This window comes from Vipera ursinii (assembly GCF_947247035.1).
Source record: "Vipera ursinii genome assembly, chromosome: 1".
Classification (NCBI taxonomy): domain Eukaryota; kingdom Metazoa; phylum Chordata; class Lepidosauria; order Squamata; family Viperidae; genus Vipera; species Vipera ursinii.
Genome location: NC_139512.1, coordinates 151,257,680 through 151,281,308, shown reverse-complemented (window position 1 = coordinate 151,281,308; position 23,629 = coordinate 151,257,680). Strand labels below are relative to the sequence as shown.

At 41.0% G+C, this 23,629-nt stretch overlaps 1 protein-coding gene and 1 long non-coding RNA gene across 3 annotated transcripts in view; one reads left to right on the top strand and one right to left on the bottom strand.

Moving 5' to 3' along the window:
- Positions 1 to 23,629, bottom strand: part of LOC310631816 — a 263,229-nt gene that overhangs the window by 14,585 nt on the left and 225,015 nt on the right. The gene's annotated exons all lie outside the window — the stretch shown is intronic.
- The window catches only part of IFIH1 (interferon induced with helicase C domain 1), a 52,300-nt gene that overhangs the window by 17,803 nt on the left and 10,868 nt on the right, over positions 1 to 23,629 (top strand). For both annotated transcript variants that reach the window (XM_083348518.1, XM_083348519.1), the window contains 6 exons: positions 8,468 to 8,691; positions 10,539 to 10,749; positions 12,262 to 12,479; positions 15,776 to 15,892; positions 23,082 to 23,205; positions 23,316 to 23,546. In XM_083348518.1, coding sequence (XP_083204644.1) covers positions 8,468 to 8,691; positions 10,539 to 10,749; positions 12,262 to 12,479; positions 15,776 to 15,892; positions 23,082 to 23,205; positions 23,316 to 23,546 — 1,125 coding nt within the window. The remainder of the gene's footprint in view (positions 1 to 8,467; positions 8,692 to 10,538; positions 10,750 to 12,261; positions 12,480 to 15,775; positions 15,893 to 23,081; positions 23,206 to 23,315; positions 23,547 to 23,629) is intronic.

Below are 23,629 nucleotides of genomic sequence, written 5' to 3'. Positions count from 1 at the left end.
TTTCAAAGCCGAAGAGCCAGCGCTTGTTCAAGGACGTCTCCGTGGTCACGTGGCTGGCATGACTAGACGCCAAAGACGCACGGAACGCTGTTACCTTCCCACCGTAGTGGTCCCTATTTTTCTACTTGCATTTTTACATGCTTTTGAACTGCTAGGTTGGCAGAAGCTGGGACGAGTAACAGGCACTCACTGTTATGCGGCACTCGGGATTCGACCCGCCAAACTGCTGACCATCTGATTGACAAGCTCAGCGTCCTAACCCACTGAGCCACCATGTCCCTTTTAATTTAAGGTTAGATATATATATATAAAAGGAAAGCAGTCCAGCAACAGATAGAAATAAAAAGTCCTTCTGCTAGTTTCTGGACATCTTTGTCACTCTTTTGCCTGAAATACTCGTATATCCTGGATCTACTGCAATTACCCTTCATGGATTACTGCCTTGTCGTGGCGAAGGGGCTTGCGTAATTCAATGAAGCTATGAGCTATGCCGTGCAGGGCCACCCAAGACGGACAGGTCATAGCAGAGAGTTCTGACAAAATGTGATCCACTGGAGAAGGAAATGGCAACCCACTCCAGTATCTTTGCCATGAAAACCCTATGGACAGTACCAAAAGGCAAAATGATATGACACTGGAAGATGAGCCCCTCAGGTCGGAAGGCGTCCAATATGCTACTGGGGAAGAGCAGAGGGCTAGTACTAGTAGCGCCAGAAAGAATGAAGCGACTGGGCCAAAGCCGAAAGGACGCTCAGCTGTGGATATGTCTGGTGGTGAAAGGAAAGTCCAATGCTGTAAAGATTTTTTCTCCATAGGAACCTGGAATGTAAGATCCATGAATCAAGGAAAGCTGGACGTGGTCAAACAAGAGATGACAAGACTAAACATTGACATCTTAGGTATCAGCGAACTAAAATGGACAGGAATGGGTGAATTTAATTCAGATGACCATCAGGTATACTACTGCGGGCAAGAATCCCTCAGAAGAAATGGAGTAGCCTTCATAGTCAATAAAAAAATAGGAAAAGCAATACTGGGATACAACCCTCAAAATGACAGAATGATCTCAGTTCGAATCCAAGGCAAACCATTCAATATCACAGTAGTCCAAGTCTATGCCCCAACCACCGGTGCTGAAGAGGATGAAATTGACCGGTTCTATGAAGCCCTACAGCACCTTATAGAACTAACACCCAGAAATGATGTCCTTATCATCATGGGGGATTGGAATGCTAAAGTAGGAAGCCAAAAGATAACTGGAATAACAGGCAAGTTTGGCCTTGGAGTACAAAATGAAGCAGGGCACAGGCTGATAGAATTTTGTCAAGAGAATACGATGGTCATAGCAAACACTCTTTTCCAACAACCCAAGAGACGGCTTTACACATGGACATCACCAGACGGTCAACACAGAAATCAGATTGACTATATGCTCTGCAGCCAAAGATGGAGAAGCTCTATACAGTCAGTAAAAACAAGACCAGGAGCTGACTGTGGCTCAGACTATGAGCTTCTTGTTGCAAAGTTTAGGCTTAAATTAAAGAAAGTAGGGAAAAGCGCTAGGCCAGTCAGGTATGAATTAAATCATATCCCTGTTGAATATACAGTAGAGGTGACAAATAGATTTAAGGAATTAGATCTGATAGACAGAGTGCCTGAAGAACTATGGAAAGAGGTTCGCAACATTGTACAAGAGGTAGCAACTAAAACCATCCCAAAGAAAAAGAAATGCAAGAAAGCAAAATGGCTGTCTGAGGAAGCTTTGCAAATGGCTGAGAAAAGGAGGGAAGCGAAAGGAAAGGGAGAAAAAGAACGATATGCCCAATTAAATGCAGAATTCCAAAGAATAGCTAGAAGAGATAAGAATGCCTTCTTAAATGAACAATGCAAAGAAATAGAAGAAAACAATAGAATAGGGAGGACCAGAGATCTTTTCAAGAAAATTGGAGAGATGAAAGGAACGTTTCATGCAAAAATGGGCATGATAAAGGACCAAAATGGCAGGGACCTAACAGAGGCAGAAGAGATTAAGAAGAGGTGGCAAAATTACACAGAAGAACTATACAAGAATGAGCTTAACGTCCCTGATAATCACAATGAGGTGGTCACTGACCTCGAGCCAGACATCCTAGAATGTGAAGTGAAGTGGGCCTTAGAAAAGCTGAGCAACAACAAAGCTAGTGGAGGTGACAGTATCCCAGCTGAGCTATTCAAAATCTTAAAAGACGATGCAGTAAAAGTGCTACACTCAATTTGCCAGCAAATTTGGAAAACTCAACAGTGGCCACAGGATTGGAAAAGATCAGTTTACATTCCAATTCCAAAGAAAGGCAGTGCCAAAGAATGTTCAAACTATCGCACCATTGCACTCATTTCTCATGCTAGTAAAGTTATGCTTAAAATCCTACAAGCTAGACTCCAGCAGTATGTGGATCGAGAACTACCAGAAGTACAGGCAGGATTTCGAAGAGGCAGAGGAACCAGAGATCAAATTGCCAACATACGCTGGATCATGGAGAAAGCTAGAGAGTTCCAGAAAAACATCTACTTCTGCTTCATTGACTATGCTAAAGCCTTTGATTGTGTGGATCATAACAAACTGTGGCAAGTCCTTAAAGAGATGGGCCTACCAGACCACCTTATTTGTCTCTTGAGAAATCTATATGCGGGCCAAGAAGCAACAGTGAGAACTGGACACAGAACCACTGATTGGTTCAAAATTGGGAAAGGAGTCCGGCAAGGCTGTATACTGTCGCCTTGCCTATTTAACTTATATGCAGAGCACATCATGAGAAAGGCAGGGCTAGATGAATCAAAAGTTGGAATTAAGATTGCCGGAAGAAACATCAACAACCTAAGATATGCAGATGATACCACTCTAATGGCAGAAAGTGAAGAAGAACTAAAGAGCCTCTTGTTGCGGGTGAAGAAGGAGAGTGCAAAACTTGGGTTGAAACTAAACATTACGAAAACCAAGATCATGGCATCTGGCCCTCTCAATTCCTGGCAAATAGATGGGGAAGAAATGGAGGTAGTGACAGATTTTATTTTCCTGGGCTCCAAGATCACTGCAGATGGGGACTGTAGCCAAGAAATTAAAAGACGCTTGCTCCTTGGGAGGAAAGCCATGGCAAATCTAGACAGCACACTAAAAAGCAGAGACATCACCCTGTCAACAAAAGTGCGGATAGTCAAGGCTATGGTCTTCCCAGTTGCAATGTATGGCAGTGAAAGTTGGACCATAAGAAAGGCTGAGCGCCAAAGAATTGAGGCCTTTGAACTATGGTGCTGGAGAAGACTCCTGCGAGTCCCTTGGACTGCAAGGCAATCAAACCGGTCAGTCCTAGAGGAGATCAACCCTGACTGCTCTTTAGAAGGCCAGATCCTGAAGCTAAAACTCAAATACTTTGGCCACCTAATGAGAAGGAAGGACTCCCTGGAGAAGAGCCTAATGCTGGGAAAGATTGAGGGCAATAGAAGAAGGGGACGACAGAGAATGAGGTGGTTGGATGGAGTGACTGAAGCAGTAGGCGTGAGCTTAGATGGACTCCAGAAGATGGTAGAGGACAGGAAGGCCTGGAGGAACATTGTCCATAGGGTCGCGATGGGTCGGACACGACTTCGCAACTAACAACAACAACTGCAATTAGACATCCAGTATTTTACAGTCAAGTTTCTTTGTCTATGTTAGCAGCTATCTAGAAATGAGGGAAATTAACTCTCAAATGGACAGAGTTTGTACGATAAATAATATTAGATGATCTTATGTGGATACATGAGAAGTTGGCTTCATCACAACAGGAAGCATAGCATCTAAGTAAGATCATCATAAATTTAGCATATATCAATGTCCAAATTATCGGTGCAATCATATACTCCTACAATGCCCGTGCATAATGGCAGGTTCACTGGATACAGCAGCAGTTAGGAAGATAGGCAAGAATTTCATAGTTTCTTAAATGAGGACAAAACATCAGAAACCCCCTTTCGGGATATTGAATTGTAAGTAACTGTGTAGGCTGTTATAGACTTTTGAAGTAGGTGAAGCATAAGTATACTTAAAAAAAAAAAGCCGTGTAAATCTTTGTCTCCAGCAAGGCTCTTGGAAAACCCTCCAGTTCTGTGGATTGATTCCACCCGTGCTAATAATAGTATTTTAGTCACATGAATTGCTAGTTCCTACTTACAGTTTATGTGAGAGTCATTGTACTCAAAGTAATAAATGCTTAAATAATAATTAAAAAGAAATGGGAAATAAAATACAGTAAGGGCATGCCGGCATCTGCCCGTGGAGCAGCTAATTAATGACCTTGGTCATTGCATAATTAGATATATTAAAAATAAAAATAATAAAATGAGCATGCCCAGCTGGCTGGCTGGACCTCAGGTGTTTGGTTTTTTTTTAAAAAAAAACAGAATAAAAAGAATGCTGTGACCTGAGGGACCAAAGTACAAGCCAAGGTAACCTGGATCATCTGCTCTTCTTTAAGTAGTCGTTGTCATGGTGCTTGCCCAAATTTATCCATCTCCTGCCTCTGCCTACTCTCAGAGGGCAGTAGAGGGCAAGCCTGTATAAGATTGAAGCCAAAGTATAGAAAAGATTATGACTTTTGAGAGGGAAAAAGAGAGATGGTGACAAATATTGAGATTACAGAATAACAGTGTTAGGAGGGACTTTGGAGGTCTTCTAGTCCAACCCCTTGCCCAAGCAGGAGACTGTATACCATTCTGGACAAATAGCTGTCCAGTCTCTTAAAAACCTTCAAAGTTGGAGCACCCACAGCTTCTGAAGGCAAGCCGTTCCACTAATTAATTTTCTCACTGTCAGAAAATTTCTCCTTAGCTCTAGGTTGAATTTCTCTTTGATAGGTTTCCATCTGTTACTTCTAATCTTGCCCTCAGATGCTTTGGAGAACTCAAATATTAGAAAACTCCTATCATGACATCCCTAGCCTTTCTCTTCATTCAACTAGACTTAGCTTTTGTCTTTTTCCCCCAAAATGTTTTGTTTAAAAAATCTTTATGTAATTATCATATTTTCATTGCAACCTTTGGTCTATGCGTTTGTTTTTGTCTTTTAGTGCTTTTTTTTAAGAAAAATAAAAAATATTAGCAGACAGTTAACATGGAAAAGAGATTAGGCCTTAGATGTATTTCCATGCTCACTTGATTAAGTTACTGTTCTTAAAATTAGATTATCTTAAAATTCTAAATCGTGAATAGAAAACAAGGACAACATATCTTTGAAGGGAAGAGCAAAAGATGTACCACACTTCACATTCAGTGCTGTACACTGACTGTCTAACCATTAAGCAATTGTGGTATCATATTCTGAACAGGCAATTCTGTTCAGTTATGCATAAATTCAATTCTGTTCAATTCTGCACATTCTGAACATACAATGTTGGTTAATTATAGGAGATGGAATAAAATATTAAACCTGGACATCACGATAGCATATGCTCCTTCATCTTAAAATGGCCTTAGCTGATGAGATATAGCTAAAGCATAACTAAAATGTATACTGAAGTGTTTTCAGAAAACATTCTACATCTACCTAGCTATTCATTCTAGGACTTGGGAACCTATAGCAGGAATCAATTTAGTTAAAACATTATGGCATTATATCAGCAGTGTTACTACGTGAAACCTGTGTTGTCTAACAAAAGGGGAAAAAAGAAAATCATTGTAGCACTAGCAGATACGTATCATTAACTTAGAGTCCCTAATAATGTTGTTGTGAATAACATTCACTTTGGATAGTTCCATATAAGTCATGCATAGGAGATACCACTATTTCTTGACAGCTGAAGTGTCATAATAGATTACACGGAACCCAGTCTATAGTAGACCCAGTCTATAGTAGACCTTCTGCCTTCTCACATAAATTATGTAGGCCCTACATGTCATCCTGCAGTCTATTAATGAGAAAGGCACGAACCAGTGTCAGTAACTCCTGCAGTATCTCCACCCCAAGAAGGTATGAACTTCTGGGCAATCCCAAGGCTATCACTTTTCAGAGAAGGTGGCATCAATAACTCAGCCCCAGCACTTGACCACCTTTGTAGCTTAGAGATTAGGAGGACATCTCTGTGTAAGGTTTCCTCCAGAAAAATGGTCTGCTCCAATTCAGTTCGCTGATTCCACAGTCAGCGCTAATAATTTTCTGTTTAACTAACACATTTCTGTGAGAGAATAGCAACAGCAATAACAATAGCACTTAGACTTATATACTGCTTCATACAGCTTTACAGCCCTTTCTAAGTGGTTTAAAGAGCCAGCATATTGTCCCCAACAATCTGGCTCCTAACCTCAGAAGGATGGAAAGCTGAATCAACCTTGAGCCTGTGAGAATCGAACTGCTGGCAGTCGGCGGAATTAGCCTGCAATACTGCATTCTAACCACTGTGCCACCAGGCTTTCTAATAGCCAGAGGATATCAGGATATTTAGGAAGAAAGGAAACAGTCACATTCCTAACACTGAGGCTGGGCCGCAAATTGGACTATTTTTCCAACAGAAGTGGTGTTTCTACAACGGCAGAAAAGATTTCTCGGATGATAATTTCCTGTAGCTCAAACAAAACAAGCAGCTCTACTTAGATGTCCATTAGGAAGTATTATGCAAGCTTCAGTAAGTTCTGTTGGCTTAGTCACTTTTAATGGAATTACCTGTTACCGAAAGGTGTGACCCTTCCTTATCCAATTTATAAATAACTTAATGGTGATTTTCTTTATGATTGGCCTACATTAGCAATTTTACCAGAAATAATATTTTTTAAATATCAGATATCTTTCTGGTATTTTTTCTCTCGTTCCAGTCTATTTCCTATATTCTGTTTTAGTATATGTTAATATTTTACACATATGTTTTAAACCATCATTATAGGTTTTAAAGTTTTTTTTCTTTTGTCTTAATTTTTCTTTTGTCTTAAAATATAATTACTAAAAACTAATCTTATTTTTTAATTGATTATTTTATTACAAAGTGTCTTTTTAGAGCAGTACGGTGGCCTAGTGGTGAAGATACTCACCTCCCACCTAGTTCAATCCTAGGTAGCGGCAGATGTTTCTCTCTTGGGATGCAAAGAAAAAATATATCTGCAAACTCCACATAGGCATCAGGAAGGGCATCTGGCTAGTAAATGCTCAGTTCCATCCAGTCTTCCCAACTCTATGCCAAATAAAGGGACCACAAGGTTATATCATAAAAAGAAAAAAAATTACAAAGAGCCTTTTTGAAATTGCTTAACGATCCGGTCATTGACATGCTAAATGAGGAGCTGGGAGTACATCATCCAGGGTTATTTAAAATAATATCTCTTTCTACAAGAATAGTCATATGTACAAAACATTCTGAAAAGATTTGCCTACGGTTGTTTACAGCAAGTTAAATAACACGTAAGTAAATTTATTTATTTATTTACAGAAGTTGTGACCGCACCATTAATGGATCTAATAAACACATAGCAAGGTTTTTCTAATTCACATCTTTATTAATCTATGGAAATTCTTACATTGAAATGATCCATAGCTACATAAGAAATAACGTTAACAAGCGGATAATAGGGAGTTTCACAGTAATGTCTCTTCATTGCAACCTGTGCCATAAAAATTAGCTTCTAACTCCAATCTGCTGGGAATTTCCATCCTTTAGGCTAATGAACGTAACTGGGATGCTGTAACGGCATTCCATTATCCATGGCTCTTGCTATGCTATCGCATACCTTACACACCCAGCCAGATGTGTTCTTGTTAACTGTGGAGGATTCTGAAAATAGAGTGAGCATATTTTACCGTAGAAAAAAGCAGGAGAAGGGTGCGCTACTGCTGCCGTAGCAAGAAGGAGAAGAAAGCTGGAGACTCAAAGAAAGGGGACACGTCAGGGCAACAAAGTAATGGCTGGCAACCAAAATGGACTTTAGATAATTTTGAATGGTTTTAGTTCTGAAGAGCCAAAGACTAGATTTTTAAAGTAGAAGGGAGTGTGGTTGAGGGATTCCTACTAGGATTGTACATCCTTTGAAAATAAACTGGAAAAACTACTTTGGACTTGAATCTAATAACAAAAGCGATGCTTTCATGCACAGCAGAAAGTTGCATGAAGTTTAAAACCCTTCTGAATAATTTTTGAATTTTGAGTCCTAACATTTTAGACAGTAACATCAATCATAAACCCTTGAAAATATAAAACTCACTAGAACTGAGACGCCTCAAGTTGGTCAAGTCTGGACTACTGTTGCCTCCTTCTGATTGGGGAACGCTTAACAGAATAACAGAACTGGAAGACACCCTGAATATCTTCTAATCCAATCCCTGCTCAGACAGGAAACCCTATATCATTTCAAACAAATGGTTGTCCAATCTCTTCTTCAAAACCTCCAGTGTTGGAGCACTTACTAGGAGAAATCATAATAATTTCTTTCTTTTTTCATTATCAATGATTTGTACTTTTTTTTTCATCTGCAGATCACATTGAAAGTAGAGACCAAAGATCTTCCCCCGAAAAAGAACTGCGTCTGAGAGACTATCAGATGGAAGTGGCCAAACCAGCCTTGGAAGGGAAAAATATTATTATATGCCTCCCCACAGGCACTGGCAAGACTCGGGTTGCTGTTTACATTGCCAAAGACCACTTAGATAAAAAAAGAAAAGCAAAAGAGTGTGGAAAGGTTGTAGTTCTTGTCAACAAGGTAAACCACCCTGTGATAAATGGTAAAAGCAATTAATGTTGTCTCTGGTGACATCAAGATGGGTGTTCAGGTTCTGGTTACCAGAATGAATGGTGAAGTCCCAAAATGTAGAAGTTTTACCACTAGACTTTCATCTCTCATGAGCAATATAAACTACCTGGGCCTCATTTATTTAATCAAACATATTATGGCTGCCTACTCCAGAAGATTCTGAGCAGAGTCTTACAACATTTTACCAAATCAAAAATCCTTTCTGTGATGTCAAGTTCTGAAAAAGCCAAATTCTATACCGATCTGAAGAGTCTCCACCCATCTTCTCTTTGTGTACTTTCCAGACTGAGCTTCAGTGTGAACAGCTAAACCATTATTGCTTGGTTTTGTAATCCTCATGAGGTTTTACGTAAAATCAAGTGCATAAATGAATACGAGTAAGAAGGTTGAAGCTATTCATGCTGGCCTTTCCTCAAAGGAATGAAGGAAATTCTGCCTCTTGTTTGCTTAAATATGACTAAAACTCTTTGGTTGATCAGGAAAAAAATGCAGGAGTCCTGGTTGCATGAACTTTTCCAGTTGTGTCGATGTCCTGTTAGGTAAAGGTAAAGGTTCCCCCGCACATGCGTGCTAGTCGTTTCCGACTCTAGGGGCCGGTGCTCATCTTCGTTTAAAGCCAAAGAGCCAGAGCTTGTCCGAGGACGTCTCCGTGGTCATGTGGCCAGCATGACTAGATACCAAAGGCGCACGGAACACTGTTACCTTCCCAACGTAGTGGTCCCTATTTTTCTATTTGCATTTTTACGTGCTTTCGAACTGCTAGGTTGGCAGAAGCTGGGATGAGTAACAGGCGCTCACTCTGTTACGCAGCACTCGGGATTCGACCCGCCAAACTGCCGACCTTCTGATCGACAAGCTCAGCGTCCTAACCACTGAGCCACCGCGTCCCTGATGTCCTGTTACTAGGCTTAATTATTGGATATGTATTTATTTGCCAAATTTCTATCCCGTTGCATTCCAAACAAATTACTGGCAGCGTATAACAAAGCAAAACACAAGATTTATACCAAAAGACCAATACCTATGCCCACTAAAAATAATTAAATGACATCACGCTCCAAACACTCTCCAGAAGAGTCCTGTCTTTCTCTTCTCCTTGAAAATGAAAAAAAAAACATCAGCTAAATCAATAGCCAAAGGAAGGCCAACCCAGATGGCCAGTCCTACAGTCGAAAAAATGCTTTGGAACCTTTGACCTTCCCCAAATGGGAAACAACCAGCTGCTTTTTCCAGCACCATCACATTTTCCCATGCAAATTAATTAGAGGCTGAGCCTACAGACCTTTTAAATTAAAAAAAAAAGGTTTTGGAAGCTAACAAGGAGTCGGTGCTCCTTGTTAGCTTCCCATTCTCCATAAGGCATCATAAGATCCCACCAACTACTGCTGGTGAGCACTAGACTGCTGCATTTGGCACCTGTTGAATTTTCCAGTCTACAGGTAGCCCTATGCAGAGTATATTGCACTAATCTAAGCAACATAATGATACAAGGACGTGAGCCACTGGAATAAAGTCCTCAGGTCCCAGGTTGATGCACCAAGCCAGAGTTGGGCAAAGATATCCCTGGCCACAGTTTGTTGATCTACCAGGAGGCATGAGTAAATATTACAGTAACCAAAGAACTTCATGTAAACAGCCTTTTGCATATTGGCTTCTTTGGGATAATGGGATTTCATGTCTTCTAATCAAAGGCCATACTTGATGGAGAACTGAAGGGAAAAATGTTGGTCTAAGCCCATTGTCATGAACATCTGCTTAATTATATCTATCTATCTATCTATCTATCTGGAAAACAGGTGCCACTGGTGGAGCAACATTTAGAGAATGAATTTGGTCCCTATATGAAGCATTCGTACCGAACAATAGGGCTGAGTGGGTCATCTCAGCTGAAATTTTCATTACCTGAACTAATTAGAGATTATGATGTGATTATTTGTACTGCTAAGATCCTGGAGAATGCACTGGAGAAAGTCTATGAAGAGGACGAAGAAGGAGTCCAGTTATCAGGTATGTATAGATAGCTGTGTAGATCTGAACACCAAATGTATTACAGCAGGAGCAGGCAAGCTGCAGTCCACCTACAGAGTCTCTGTTCCTATTTGACCCTCCCCACATTAACCACAAACTCATATCGACAACCTTCATGTTGCGTGATTTCTGCTTGGAGAACTCCCAAAAGATGCAAGGTGCATCTATTAGTCTTCACAAGGCTTATCTTTTGAGTATATAGGCCTCCTCCCAGCAAATACATTTTTTAAAAAAATGATCCCATTTCCAACAGTATATAACTAGAATAATGCTTGTAGCTCGTGGAGATTGAAAATAATACCAAAAATAATATGTTGAAAGGTTACCCATCCTGTATCCTTCAAAAGCACATTTGGTCCTGTCTGCCTCTTTTATTTTTGAAGGACTGCCAAACCTGGGCATCAGTCTAGAAAATGCTTATAGCCTAGATTAGGGATTCATATTAGTTTTGTTCTGAAAAGTTTCCATTTGTGGCTGTTTTCTCCTATGCACTGCAAACAGTTGAGAGAGGAAGAAAATATTTCTGGCGGCCATAGCGTGGACCTAAGAGACTAAAGTGAAATGATGGGAAGCATATTCAGAATGAATATTTCATTTTACTTTGAACACAATTATTGGTTATACAAAAATAAAAGTATTGATTTCTCAGCCAGAGATCGAAAACCTGTGATTCTGCAGCATGGTAAATGATTGAGAACGATAGAAGGTTTCATTCCAGTCACATCTTCTAGGCTACAGATTCTCCGTCCTGCCATGGGAGTACAGATAATCCTTGTTTAGCAACCATAATTGGAACTGCACTGGCAACTCAGTCGTTAAGTGAAATAGTCACTAAATGAAACAACAGCTGTGTTTATAATCTTACTTTGTTAGGGTTTAGGGTATTAAAAAGGTAAAGGTTCCCCCGCACATGCGTGCTAGTCGTTTCCGACTCTAGGGGCCGGTGCTCATCTCCGTTTCAAAGCTGAACAGCCAGCGCTTGTCCGAGGACGTCTCCGTGGTCATGTGGCCAGCATGACTAGACGCCAAAGGCGCACGGAGTGCTGTTACCTTCCCACTGTAGTGGTCCCTATTTTTCTACTTGCATTTTTACGTGCTTTCGAACTGCTAGGTTGGCAGAAGCTGGGACGAGAAACAGGCGCATTAGGGTATAACAATACCCAAATCAAGGAACTTCTAAGGAGACAATTAAGCAGACAAACAAGCAGAAAATAATACCCTAAAATCAAGGAGCTACCAAGAAGGCCACCAACAGTGGCAGGACAAGCTACTGTATTTAAACTGGAAACAAACCACATGCCCACCAGCACTGATGATGTTATCTAGTCAGGCAATGAAATACCCGCAAGCCAACAACCAAATTCAAAGTGGACCAAGGACTCCACACGAAACAGGCTGATTAAAAGCAAAGTAGTTTGTTTTACTATAAATGTGAGCACAAGGTATATGAGCACCAGGACTCTGTAACCATTTGCACAACGTGTCTTCTAGTGTTCTCCTTGATGATCATTGATGAATGTCATCACACCCAGAAAGGAGCTGTCTACAACAATATAATGCGTTACTACTTAAAACAAAAAAGGGAAAATGAGAAGCGAAAGAAAGAAGGAAAACAACTGGTACCTCAGCCTCAGATTCTGGGGCTAACGGCCTCACCCGGAGTGGGAGGTGCAACAAATCATTCAAAAGCAGAGGAACATATTCTAACGGTAAGTTATGCATGATGACAGAATAGTGGACAAATACTCTACAAGAGCGAACTTTATCGTTGTTGGCTTTAAAGTGTGTGATCTTGCTTGTAATGAACTTTGGAGCAGAGAATCTGCTTTCACGTAGGAAATCTAGGTTTGCGTGGTCCTACAAGGAATAATACATGTAAATTTCTTTATTTATTAAACTGATATCCCAGTTTTCCTCCTTGACTTTAAGGATGTATGTATTGCAATTTTAGACTCGGCAAGATGGAAGTTTATAAATCATGATTCATAATTTAGTGGGACACATGAATCCAGACACTGTGGCTCATTTAAACAGTGTAATCAAATTAAGCCAGGGCTTAGCAAGACATAAACCTAGCTGTTACTGTTCCAAATGCAAGCAAAGCGAATAGGTTACAACAAAGTTACAACAGCACTGAAAAAAGTGACTTACGACACTTACAACTAATGGAACCTCTCCACAGTCACATGATCAAAATTCAGACGTGTGACAACTGACTTGTATTTATGACTGTTGCAGTGTCCTGGGGTCATGAGATCCCCTTTTGTGACCTTCTGAAGGGGAAGCTGGATTCACTGAACAACCTTGTTACTAACTTAACTGCAGCAATTCACTTAACAACTGTGGCAAGAAAAGTTGTAAAATGGGGCAAAAGTCACTTAACAAATGTCTCGCTTAACAACAGAAATTTGGGGCTCAATTGTGGTCGTAAGTTGAGGACTATCTGTACCTACATTCTCCGGAAGAGCAAGAAATGATGCAGTACTGTATATAGTGTGCAGCAAAAGTCTGTCACTAAAAAAAAAATCCAGTTTGGCATCTCTTAACTGAAGAGTTCATTCTTATAAAGTCCCAAGGCGTGATCTGAAGTGAAGAGTATCTGCTTTAGAGTAAGTTGCCATGAGAAAAGGCTTGGGAGAGTCCTTTGAGCTGGTGTTTCTCAGAAACACTGGTCTAAGTCAACTTGAATTTTACTATGTAAGAAACCTGAGAGAGAATTGTCAGCAAGCAACGAGATTTGAAAAAAGTATGTGTGAGAATGTTGTTCCTCCCCAATAATATGCTTTTGGCATTAATTTTACCTTTGTAGGGGGGGGGAATTTAACAAATGATTTGCAGTTTTCAAAGGGGAAAATAGGGGGGAATTTAGAAAGACAAAGGAACTAGAAAGTTAAAGGATGAAGAAATTTTTAGACCATTCAAAGTGACAGATCACCATTGAACTTTTGTTGCAGTGAACAGGAAGGTGTGGGAGTCAAAATACAGACGTATCAACTGATGAAAGGAAAACTTAATTAGAAAATAGATTGTTAACTTCACTTCTTGACAGTTCACAACGTTTAAGGCAGCACAACTCACACGAAATAATAGGGCCATGCTGTGCTTCAGACTTCATTCCCAAATGTGCTTCGGTTCATTTGAATGTAGTTGCTGTTCACAACTTTTTAAGGCAGCCACATCTTTTCCAGGATCATAAGACAGCCAAACAGTTTCAGGGGGGGGGAAGGTGACCTTTTTAAAGAGTCGCCGAGATGTGCTGCATTTTTATTCCCACACTTTTTGCAGCACTTTATCCACATTTTAACAGAATAACAGAGTTGGAAGGGATCTAGGAGATCTTCTGTTCCAACCCCCTGCTCAAGCAGGAGACATTACACCAGGGGTAGGCAACCTTGGCTCTCTTATGACTCGTGGACTTCAACTCCCAGAATTCCTGAGCCAGCTGGAATTCTGGGAGTTGAAGTCCACGAATCATAAAAGAGCCAAGGTTGCCTATCCCTGCCCTACACCATTCCAGACAAATGGCTGTCCAATCTCTTCTTAAAAACCTCCAGTGATGGTGCGGTCACAACTTCTGTAACATAAATTAATAAATTTACTTACGTGTTATTTAATTTGCTGTAAACAACCATAGGCAAATCTTTTCATAATGTTTTGTACATACGGCTATTCTTGTAGAAAGAGAGATTGTTTTAAATAACCCTGGGTGATGTACTCCCGGTTCCTCATTTAGCAACCGAGTTGCATGCCAGTGACTGGATCGTTAAGCAAAATGGTGAACACGTGAGACAAGAGAGAAAGAGATGCTGCAGAGGTCACTGGCTTATTTATCATATTTGTATAGCTGCCTATCTCAAATGAACATGACCTTGGGCAGCATGTAGCATCTGCAATGCAATGCATTAAAAAATTGAATCAAAAAGGTACAGAAAACAGGAGAGGATGATATTAAGAAGGCTGTCATGAAATCTCCTCAGTCCCCTGGGACTCTCAGACCTGATAACATAGCAAGGTCTTGAAGGAGTTGGGACACGTTGAGAGAGAGAAGTGAAGCTCATCTCACTTCCAGCGGGGTGTGTGGGGGGAGAATAGTCCACAAGGTGGGCACTGCAACAGAGAAGATCTACCTCCGGTGGACTATTAGATGTAATTCCCTGTCTGTCAGAGAGAAGACAGTTCCATGCAGAACAAGGAAGTCTGCCATTTCTAACCTTTGCGGCCACATTTGGGGAAGGAGCTCATGTGGACTGGTGACTTCGTGCTTCTGCTGGTCTCACTTCTGGGTACCGGTGGTGTATTCATAGCAGCCATCTTAATTACCTTCTTTAGAGGGACACTTTATAATAGGTTGCATTTTGAGGAGTGACTGTCTCCAAGCAACACTCTCTGCAGTCTACTTGAGAGACAAAAGGAGAACTACAGCAAAGCCATTCACAATAGTCAGGATGCTAGAGAGGTTACTGCAGACATGTCAAACAAAAGGCCTGGGGCCCAGATCCGGCCCGCGAAGTGGTTTCATGCGGTCCGTGAAGCCATCCTGGAAACAGTGAGGGAATGGCTCCCACTGCCATGGCCCTGGCCCAGAGACCCTCCTTTTGCCAGAGACCCTCAGATCTGTCCCACTCCTGCCCAGGCCCCCATAGGCACCCTTGATGCAAACGATGTAGAGCTGGCCACACCCACCCACTAGGCCATATGCACTTTAGCCACGCCCACCCAGTAGGCCACACCCACCCTGGCCATACCCACCCGGCCCCCTGAGGGCAACCGCAATGCTGATGCGGCCCTCAATGAAATTGAGCTTGACACCCCTGCGTTGCTGTCTAGGGCTAGGCTAGCCTGCCTTAAATGCATCACTCTCAAGAAACAATCAAAAAGATGCTTGAGGGAGGCTCTTCATCTGCTTCTTTAAAGCTGTACCTTTAAGGCTGCACGCCATTGTTCCTAAAGCATTGCACAGACCTACCTGCACATCCCATAACTTAAATAACGTTCCATCCTCTAGATATGCGCCAACCTGGATGCAGATGAGATTGTGACTGTTCAAGAGCACAGTTCGCAACTGCAACATCAGGCAAAAGAACCTCTTAAGAAATTTGAGATTGCAGATGACAAAAAGGAGGTATGGATATTTGTTGTGCTTTATGTGATCATGTAACTACGGTATGGTGTACAGTTCTTTTTTCTTTTTCTTTTTTTACAAAAAGACACACCTACAGATATTTAGCTTATTCTTTCAGTAAAGAAAGTTCTCCATGCAAAAAAACCTAAAATCTTGAGAAAGATTCCAGCTTGGTTCGTTTTGTACTCCTAGTCCCAAAAAAGAGAAACATATATGACATATTGAACATAGGAACTGTCAGGACCCACCTCAATCCACATCTTAGGAAATAAGAACTCTTGGATGCAAGTTTAGTCCAAAAGGAAAATGTTTACTAGGATGGAATCGATTGTGGCAATACAAGACGGAATCTAACAAAGTTACATTTCAATCCTATATAAAGCATTCCCATTTCAGCCCCCTCCCCTCATCCATTTGGTCAGCCTCCCATCATTTACTTAGGCGTCAGGCCCTTCCCTGGGAAAGGGAACTCTCCTTGGTTTTATTGTTATTGCTTCTTCCTTTTTCAGTTGTAAATGAAGATGCGATCCAGATCTGTCTCTCCCCCTCCCTCCCCCAGATCAGACGTTTCCCTGTTGTTTGAAGATCCCTTATTTCAATCTAAGTAACCTTCCTCTCCCCCCACCTCGGAGAGATGGCAGAATCCCCAGAATAAGCACAATGTTCTACCTATACATTTATGAAATGTGATATAAATGGATTCTGACAGGAACCTAGGGAGATAGGAGCAAATGGTACCCCTGGAGCCGTGATGGTTCAGTGGTTAAAATGCAGTATTGCAGGCTGACTCTGCCCACTGCTAGGTGTTCGATCCTGATGAGCTCAAGGTTGACTCAGCCTTCCATCTTTCCAAGGTTGCTAAAATGAGGACCCAGATGGTTGGAGGCCACGTACTGACCCTATAAACCCACAGGCCACTACTGGGCCGTGAGCCTTTCGTAACTGGGCCACAAAAGCAGCAGATGGGTGTGTGTGCACGCGCACATGCTCCATTTGCGTGAGCCATGGGTGCATGTGCCCACCACTCATGTAAATGGAGCTGCAGGTTTATGCAAAACCTTGCCAGCCACTCTCCCCAGACCCCGCTGGTCCGCAAAGCTGGAAAGGTTGGGGTACTCTCCTGTAAAGCACTGTGGAGCGGTATATAAGTTTAAATGCTATTGCTATTGCAAAAATAATAAAATAAAAACAAACATTTCAGTGAACCACCTCTTCCCTCCCACATTATACACAAGAAAATATCCTGCTGGGTCATTCCCTTCCTCCAGACTCTTGTTTCATATTCTTCCAACAGACTGGAGACTGTTTCCCCACACATCTGGTTAAGATTTGTTTTTAACATTGATCTTCCTGAAATGTGATGTGCTTTCATTTCTTTTCATTAGTTGCCATTATGTAGGCACACAGTTGATTAATTCAGGGATCCCCAACCCTTGGGTCGTGGCCCACTTCTTAGCCATGAGCTTTTCAGAACCAGCCCATGGAAGCAGCAGGCAAGTACACACCTGCGCCTGCGCATCCCCTCTTGCACGAGCAGTGTGCGAGCAGTGTGTGCGCGCTTACCAGTGCTCGTGTGGAACCATTTCCTCCTCCCCCCACCCCCACCCCGCTGGTCTGCAAAGCCAGAAAAGTTAGGGGACTCTGGATTAATTGGTCTGCTGTGAGGCAGTGTTTCTAGTATTTTCCTCAGTTATAAACTAAAAAAAAATTATTGTGATTTCGGTTGAAATTCTTTTTTTTTTAATTGAAAAGTTTTAAAATACAGTTTTCCTTTAAAAAAACCCCCCTTCCCCCTCCCCACTCCCCCCCCTACCTCCCCCCAACCTCCCTCCCTCCACCCCTCCCTCCACCCCCCCTCCCCCCCCGACTTCCCAGAGCTAAATACAAGGTATATATATATAAAAAGGCAATCATAAACAACCATATACTAACAACTATAAATTCTAAAATCCATCACTCTCTAGCTTATATAGGATAAAACACACCTTAGCAATATTAAATATATATAAAAAACTAGAATAGAAAAAGAAAAAAAAATGAAAGAAGACTTATTCGAATGCTACATAAAACTTCTTAACCCTATACTTGTTCTGGATAAACTCAATCCATTTTCTCCATTCCATAATATAACGTTCTTGCGAATGATCTTTCAAATAGGCCGAAATCTTCGCCATCTCTGCCAGGTCGGAAACCTTTAAAGTCCACTCTTCTATGGTCGGCAGTTCCTCTTTCTTCCAATATTGGCCTATCAAAAGTCTTGCCGCCGTAATTAAGTTCAACATCAGCTTGGTGTCCACAACTGTAGCGTCTGCAATTATTCCCAACAAAAAAAGTTGCGGACAAAACTTTATCCTCTGTTTAAAAATCTTCTGCATATTCCACCAGACTTTTATCCAAAAAGCCTTAACCTTCTTACATGTCCACCATATGTGAAAATATGTTGCATCTTCATCACCACACCTCCAACATTTAGGCTGATAATTCGGATACATACTTGCAAGCTTTTTAGGATCTAAATGCCATCTATAAAACATTTTGTAAAAGTTCTCTCTTAGATTTTGAGCTTGAGTAAATTTTACGTTCCTCACCCAAATCTTTTCCCACGTGTCCATTGTAATAACTTCCTGGATGTTTTGGGCCCATTTTATCATACAATCCTTAACAAGCTCTGTTTCCGAATCAATCTCTATCAATGCAAGATATATCCGTTTAATATGTGCTGGTCCCTGATTTCTAATCTGCTTTATCAAATTTTCATCAGTCATTGTAAATCCATTTTTCTGGTCTTCTTTCCACCTGGCCCGTAATTGAATATATTGAAACCAAGTTTGAACAACCTTCTCTTCTCGCAAGAGGCTATATGATTTCAAACACCAAACATTCCTTTCCAGGCTTAAAATTTCCTTGTACGTAGTCACATCATGTTTGAAACCAGCATGTATATTTTCTATTGCGTGTTTTGGAATTGCCCACAATGGTATCTTGCTGCTTAACTTATGTCTATACTTCTTCCAAACTCTCAGCAATGCCTGTCTTAAAATATGCATCCTAAACACAGTATCTACCTTCTTATCATACAAATATGCATGCCAGCCAAACAACAAATCATGGCCCTCAAGATTTAATAACCTCAGTTGCGTCAAATTAATCCAATCGCTTATTCCTACTAATGCAGCAGCTTCATAATATAATTTAAAATTAGGCAATTTAAGGCCACCTCTCTCACGAGTATCCTGCATAATCTTAAGTTTAACTCGTGGCTTTTTCCCTGCCCACACAAATTTATTGATACCACGCTGCCATTCCTCCAAGTTAGAATCTTTCTTAAGAATCGGTATCATTTGAAATAAAAATAAAAATTTGGGCAGGACATTCATTTTCACTGCTGCAATCCGTCCCAACAAAGACAATTGCAATTTTTGCCAACTCTCCAATTCTTTTTGAATTTTCCCCCATAATTTTTCATAATTATTTTTATATAGCTTTGTATTAGAGGGCGACAAAATCACCCCCAGATATTTAACCCTTTTAACAATCTCAAATCCAGTTAATCCTTCTAAGAGAGCCTTCTGTGAAACTGTCATATTTCTAGCCAAAATTTTAGTTTTCTGTGTATTTACTTTAAATCCAGAAACCTTCCCATATTGTGTTATTATCTCCATCAGGTCCACAACAGAGTTCTCTGGCTGGGTCACTGTAACAACCAGATCATCTGCAAATGCTCTCAATCTATAGTCCTGATCTCCAACTTGTATCCCCTTAATTTTTTCCGAGTTCCGAATCTTAACCAATAGTATCTCTAATGTTAACACAAATAACAAGGGCGATAACGGACACCCTTGCCTTGTGCCCTTCTCAATATTACATGCTGCTGTCAGGCTATTGTTAACTATGATTCGGGCAGTTTGTTTTTGATATAATGCCCTAATCGGTTGTAAAAAATTTTCCCCAAAATCCATTTTATCTAAAACTTTCAACAAAAATTGCCAGTTCAATTGATCAAAGGCCTTTTCAGCATCTAAAAAGATTAGCGCTGCAGAGATCTGGTTGTGCCTTTCCAAAAACTCTAACACATCAACTATATGTCTCACATTATTTTTCATTTGCCTACCACTAATAAACCCCGTTTGATCCCCATGAATCACCTGTTGCAGAACCCTCATCAGTCTATTAGCCAAAACCTTAGCAAATATCTTATAATCTGTAGTGCCTAGCAAACCGCAGATTGGTTGCCACTTGATCTGCCATTAATTTATCAAATTGTCCTCTTAGCAATCTAATAGCCTCCTTGATCTTCACATCCTCTGGATTCAAAATCAAAGCCTTTTCTTTTTCCTTTATTTCATTCTCCAGTTCTTTCCTTCTAGTTTCCACTGCACGTCTATGTCTATTATTCATATATATCAACACCCCTCTCATATAGGCCTTGCTAGCATCCCAAACCATGTCCATAGAGGTACCCTTATTCATATTAATCTCAAAAAAATCCTTCATCCGCTGTTTGCATTCTTCCACATTTCTCTGATTTCTAAACAAATTCTCATTTACGCGCCACGAGCGCCTGTCTCTTTTCTCCTTATCAATCTCCAACCAAACTGGACTGTGGTCAGAGATAGTTCTTGCACAAATCTTCACCTTTTTAGTTCTCAAAAAAAATCATTAGTCAGCAAAATAAAATCAATCCTCGAAAAAGATTGGTGTCTGTCAGAATAAAAAGTATAATCCTTCTCCTGCAAGTGTCTCTCACGCCAAATATCTCGCAATTCCAGGTCATCCTTCATTTCAAAAAAAGATTTAGGCAGTCTAGCATGACTTGGAATGCGCTTAAAAGCTCCAGCCTTATCCAACTGTACATCCAAAACACCATTCCAGTCTCCCATAAAAATAAAAGATTTATAATCCAACTGGGTAAGCTTTGTGTGGAGTAAGCTAAAAAAATCAGCTTGTTGTTGGTTAGGTGCATATAATCCAACTAGAAGCATCTTTTTACCTTCTAACAACAGCTCAATCATAACATATCTTCCATGCTTATCTGCTTCAATTAAGTCTGCTGTTAAGGCACTTTTAACATAAACAACCACTCCATTTTTCTTATTCTCTGCAGAGGCAACAAATTGCGTACCCAGTCTCGAGTTCAGTAAATGCTTTTGATCCAAAACTCTAATATGCGTTTCTTGCAAACATATAACATCTATCTTAAATTGTTTTAAATATTGAAAAACTTTCTTCCTCTTCTGCGGTGAATTTAGTCCATTAACATTCCAGGTTAGAAATTTAGTTGCCATGCATATCCTCCAAAAGCTCTTGGACCACAGCTTTGATAGGACTAACTTCTTTAGGCCGTGCTCCTCCCACAGCTTGACTATATGTACGTTGTGAAGAATCTGAAGACTTTTGCTGATCTTGTTCTTTTATTTTCTTTGCTCGTTTTAAAGTAGCACGCGTTACTCTTTGCTCTCTAGGATCATCCAAAGAAGTTGTAGCTTGATCTCCTCCAGCACCACTTTCCTCTGTTTCATCCTCTTGATGTTCTCCTTCTCCAGATCCCTTTCCAGCTTCCAGAAGTGTTAATGGGGTTGCTTTTAAGACATTATTGTAGAAATCACGCGCTTGCTTCACAGTAATCAGCCGATACCTTTTACCTTCATGCATCACCATCAGCCCATCTGGAATCTCCCATCTGAACCTTATATCTCTTTGCTTAAGCTCATGCACGAGAAATGTATAGTCCTTCCTTCCCCTTAAAATCCTTGGAGGAATTTCTTTTAAAACCAAGACTTCTTGTTCAGCAATCACCACTTTAGCATCATAGGCAGCTTGTATAACTTGATCTCTAATTTCTCTTTTTGCAAAATAAACCACCACATCTCTAGGCAACTTTCTCTGTCTGGCAATCCATGAATTCACCCGAAACACTTTATCCATAGCTGCTCTTATTTCAGATGCTGGCTGGTTTAATACCACTTCGAGAGCCTCAGAGATCAGCTGCTTTAAATCTTCTTTAATATTCTCTTTTAAACCTCTGATTCTGACAGCAAACTGCATCTGGTAATATTGGGCTAGGCTTAACTCCCTTTCCACTTTGTCTCTTGCATTTTCATTCTCCCGTGCTTTTACTTCTAATATAGCATTCCTTTGAGCCAGATCATCCATTTTTTCATCTAATTCTTCCACACATTCCGCCACTTTATGCACTGAAGTCAAAATGTCTACCTTCATCACGCTGAACTTCTGTTCCATCCTCTCTTCCATTCTCTCCTCCAATTTCTCCAATTTCTCCTCCATCTGTGCAAATTTATCAGCAATTGATTGATTAATTGATTCCAAAAGTACCTGGGCATGTTTATCCAAAGCATCTCGCAAATCCTTCGATGTCAGCGCTTCAGGAGGGTGCAACGCCTGTAGTGATGATTGTTGCACCGGCGAGGATCCACCACTCCGAAGAGTTTTAGGGGGAGGTTTCGCCGCCATCTTTTAGTCCTCAATTATGACGCACTTGCACTTAAAGTTTAAAAAGTCCAACAAGCTCGAGAGTATAGTAAAATAATCCTCTTCACCTTTGCCTCTTGTACCGCTCTGCCTGCTCCTTTAAATCATAGTCCTTTCCTCAGGCAGGGATGGTTCGCAGATGCCTGGCTCTGCTCCAAGAAGTTCGGAGCAGAGACGCCGGCCAGCTGGGAGCAACCCAGGCTTCGGGGGAGTTCAATCCTTCAGCCGCCCAAGCTCCAAGCTCAGGCGGCCCCGGAGAACTCTACCCCTACCTGGGGCCTCACCCCCTCCTCTTCTCCCGAGGAGGGGGCTTCAATTTCGCCCGAACAGCTGATCGGCGCTGTTTCGGGCGAAAAAACAAACAGCTGAGCCGCGGGCAGCCCGGGAAGGCTGTCTTCGGCGCTGCGCCGCCATCGGAAGTCTTGATTTCGGTTGAAATTCTATTTAACTGGAGGTTTTTCTAACAAAATTTAGACATAAAGGGATGGTGTGAGGATTTCTGCCCTGAGTGTGCGTGCGTGCGTGTGTGTGTGTGTGTGTGTGTGTGTGTGTGTGTGTGTTTGCTAGACTAGATTTCCAAGCTGCCAAGCATTCCAGAGTCACTTGGGACAGCGAGATGGGCCACATATAAATTTAATAAATAAATAAAGATCCCTTCTAATCCTGTGATTGTTAACTTGTGACATGTTTCACATTTTAGGATCCATTTAGAGAAAAACTTGTACACATTATGACTGAGATTCAAGGCTATTGCCAATTCAGTCCAAATGCTGATTTTGGATCACAGGCCTACGAACAGTGGGTAATTCAGGAGGAAAAGAAAGGTAATGTTTACATTTGATTGCTACATTGTCAATACCTTGCTAAAATAGGTGGCCAGAGTTTTCCTAGACCTTTGCTTCCTTGTTTTCTCAGTCCTTGTTCTTTTTTCTAGCTGCCAAGGAAGGGACTCGCAAAGAGCGGGTATGTGCAGAGCACTTGAAGAAATACAATGATGCCTTGCTAATTAATGATACTACCCAAATGATTGATGCCTATAACCATCTGAAGAACTTTTATGAAGAGGAAAGGAGTAGAAAGATGACAATGGATGAAGATAGTGAAGATGAACTCATAGCCTCACAACCAGATGAAACTGCTACACGTCTTATAGAGTTGTTTTATGGTAAGCATGGTAACAGAGTGAGCGCCTGTTACTCGTCCCAGCTTCTGCCAACCTAGCAGTTCAAAAGCATGTAAAAATGCAAG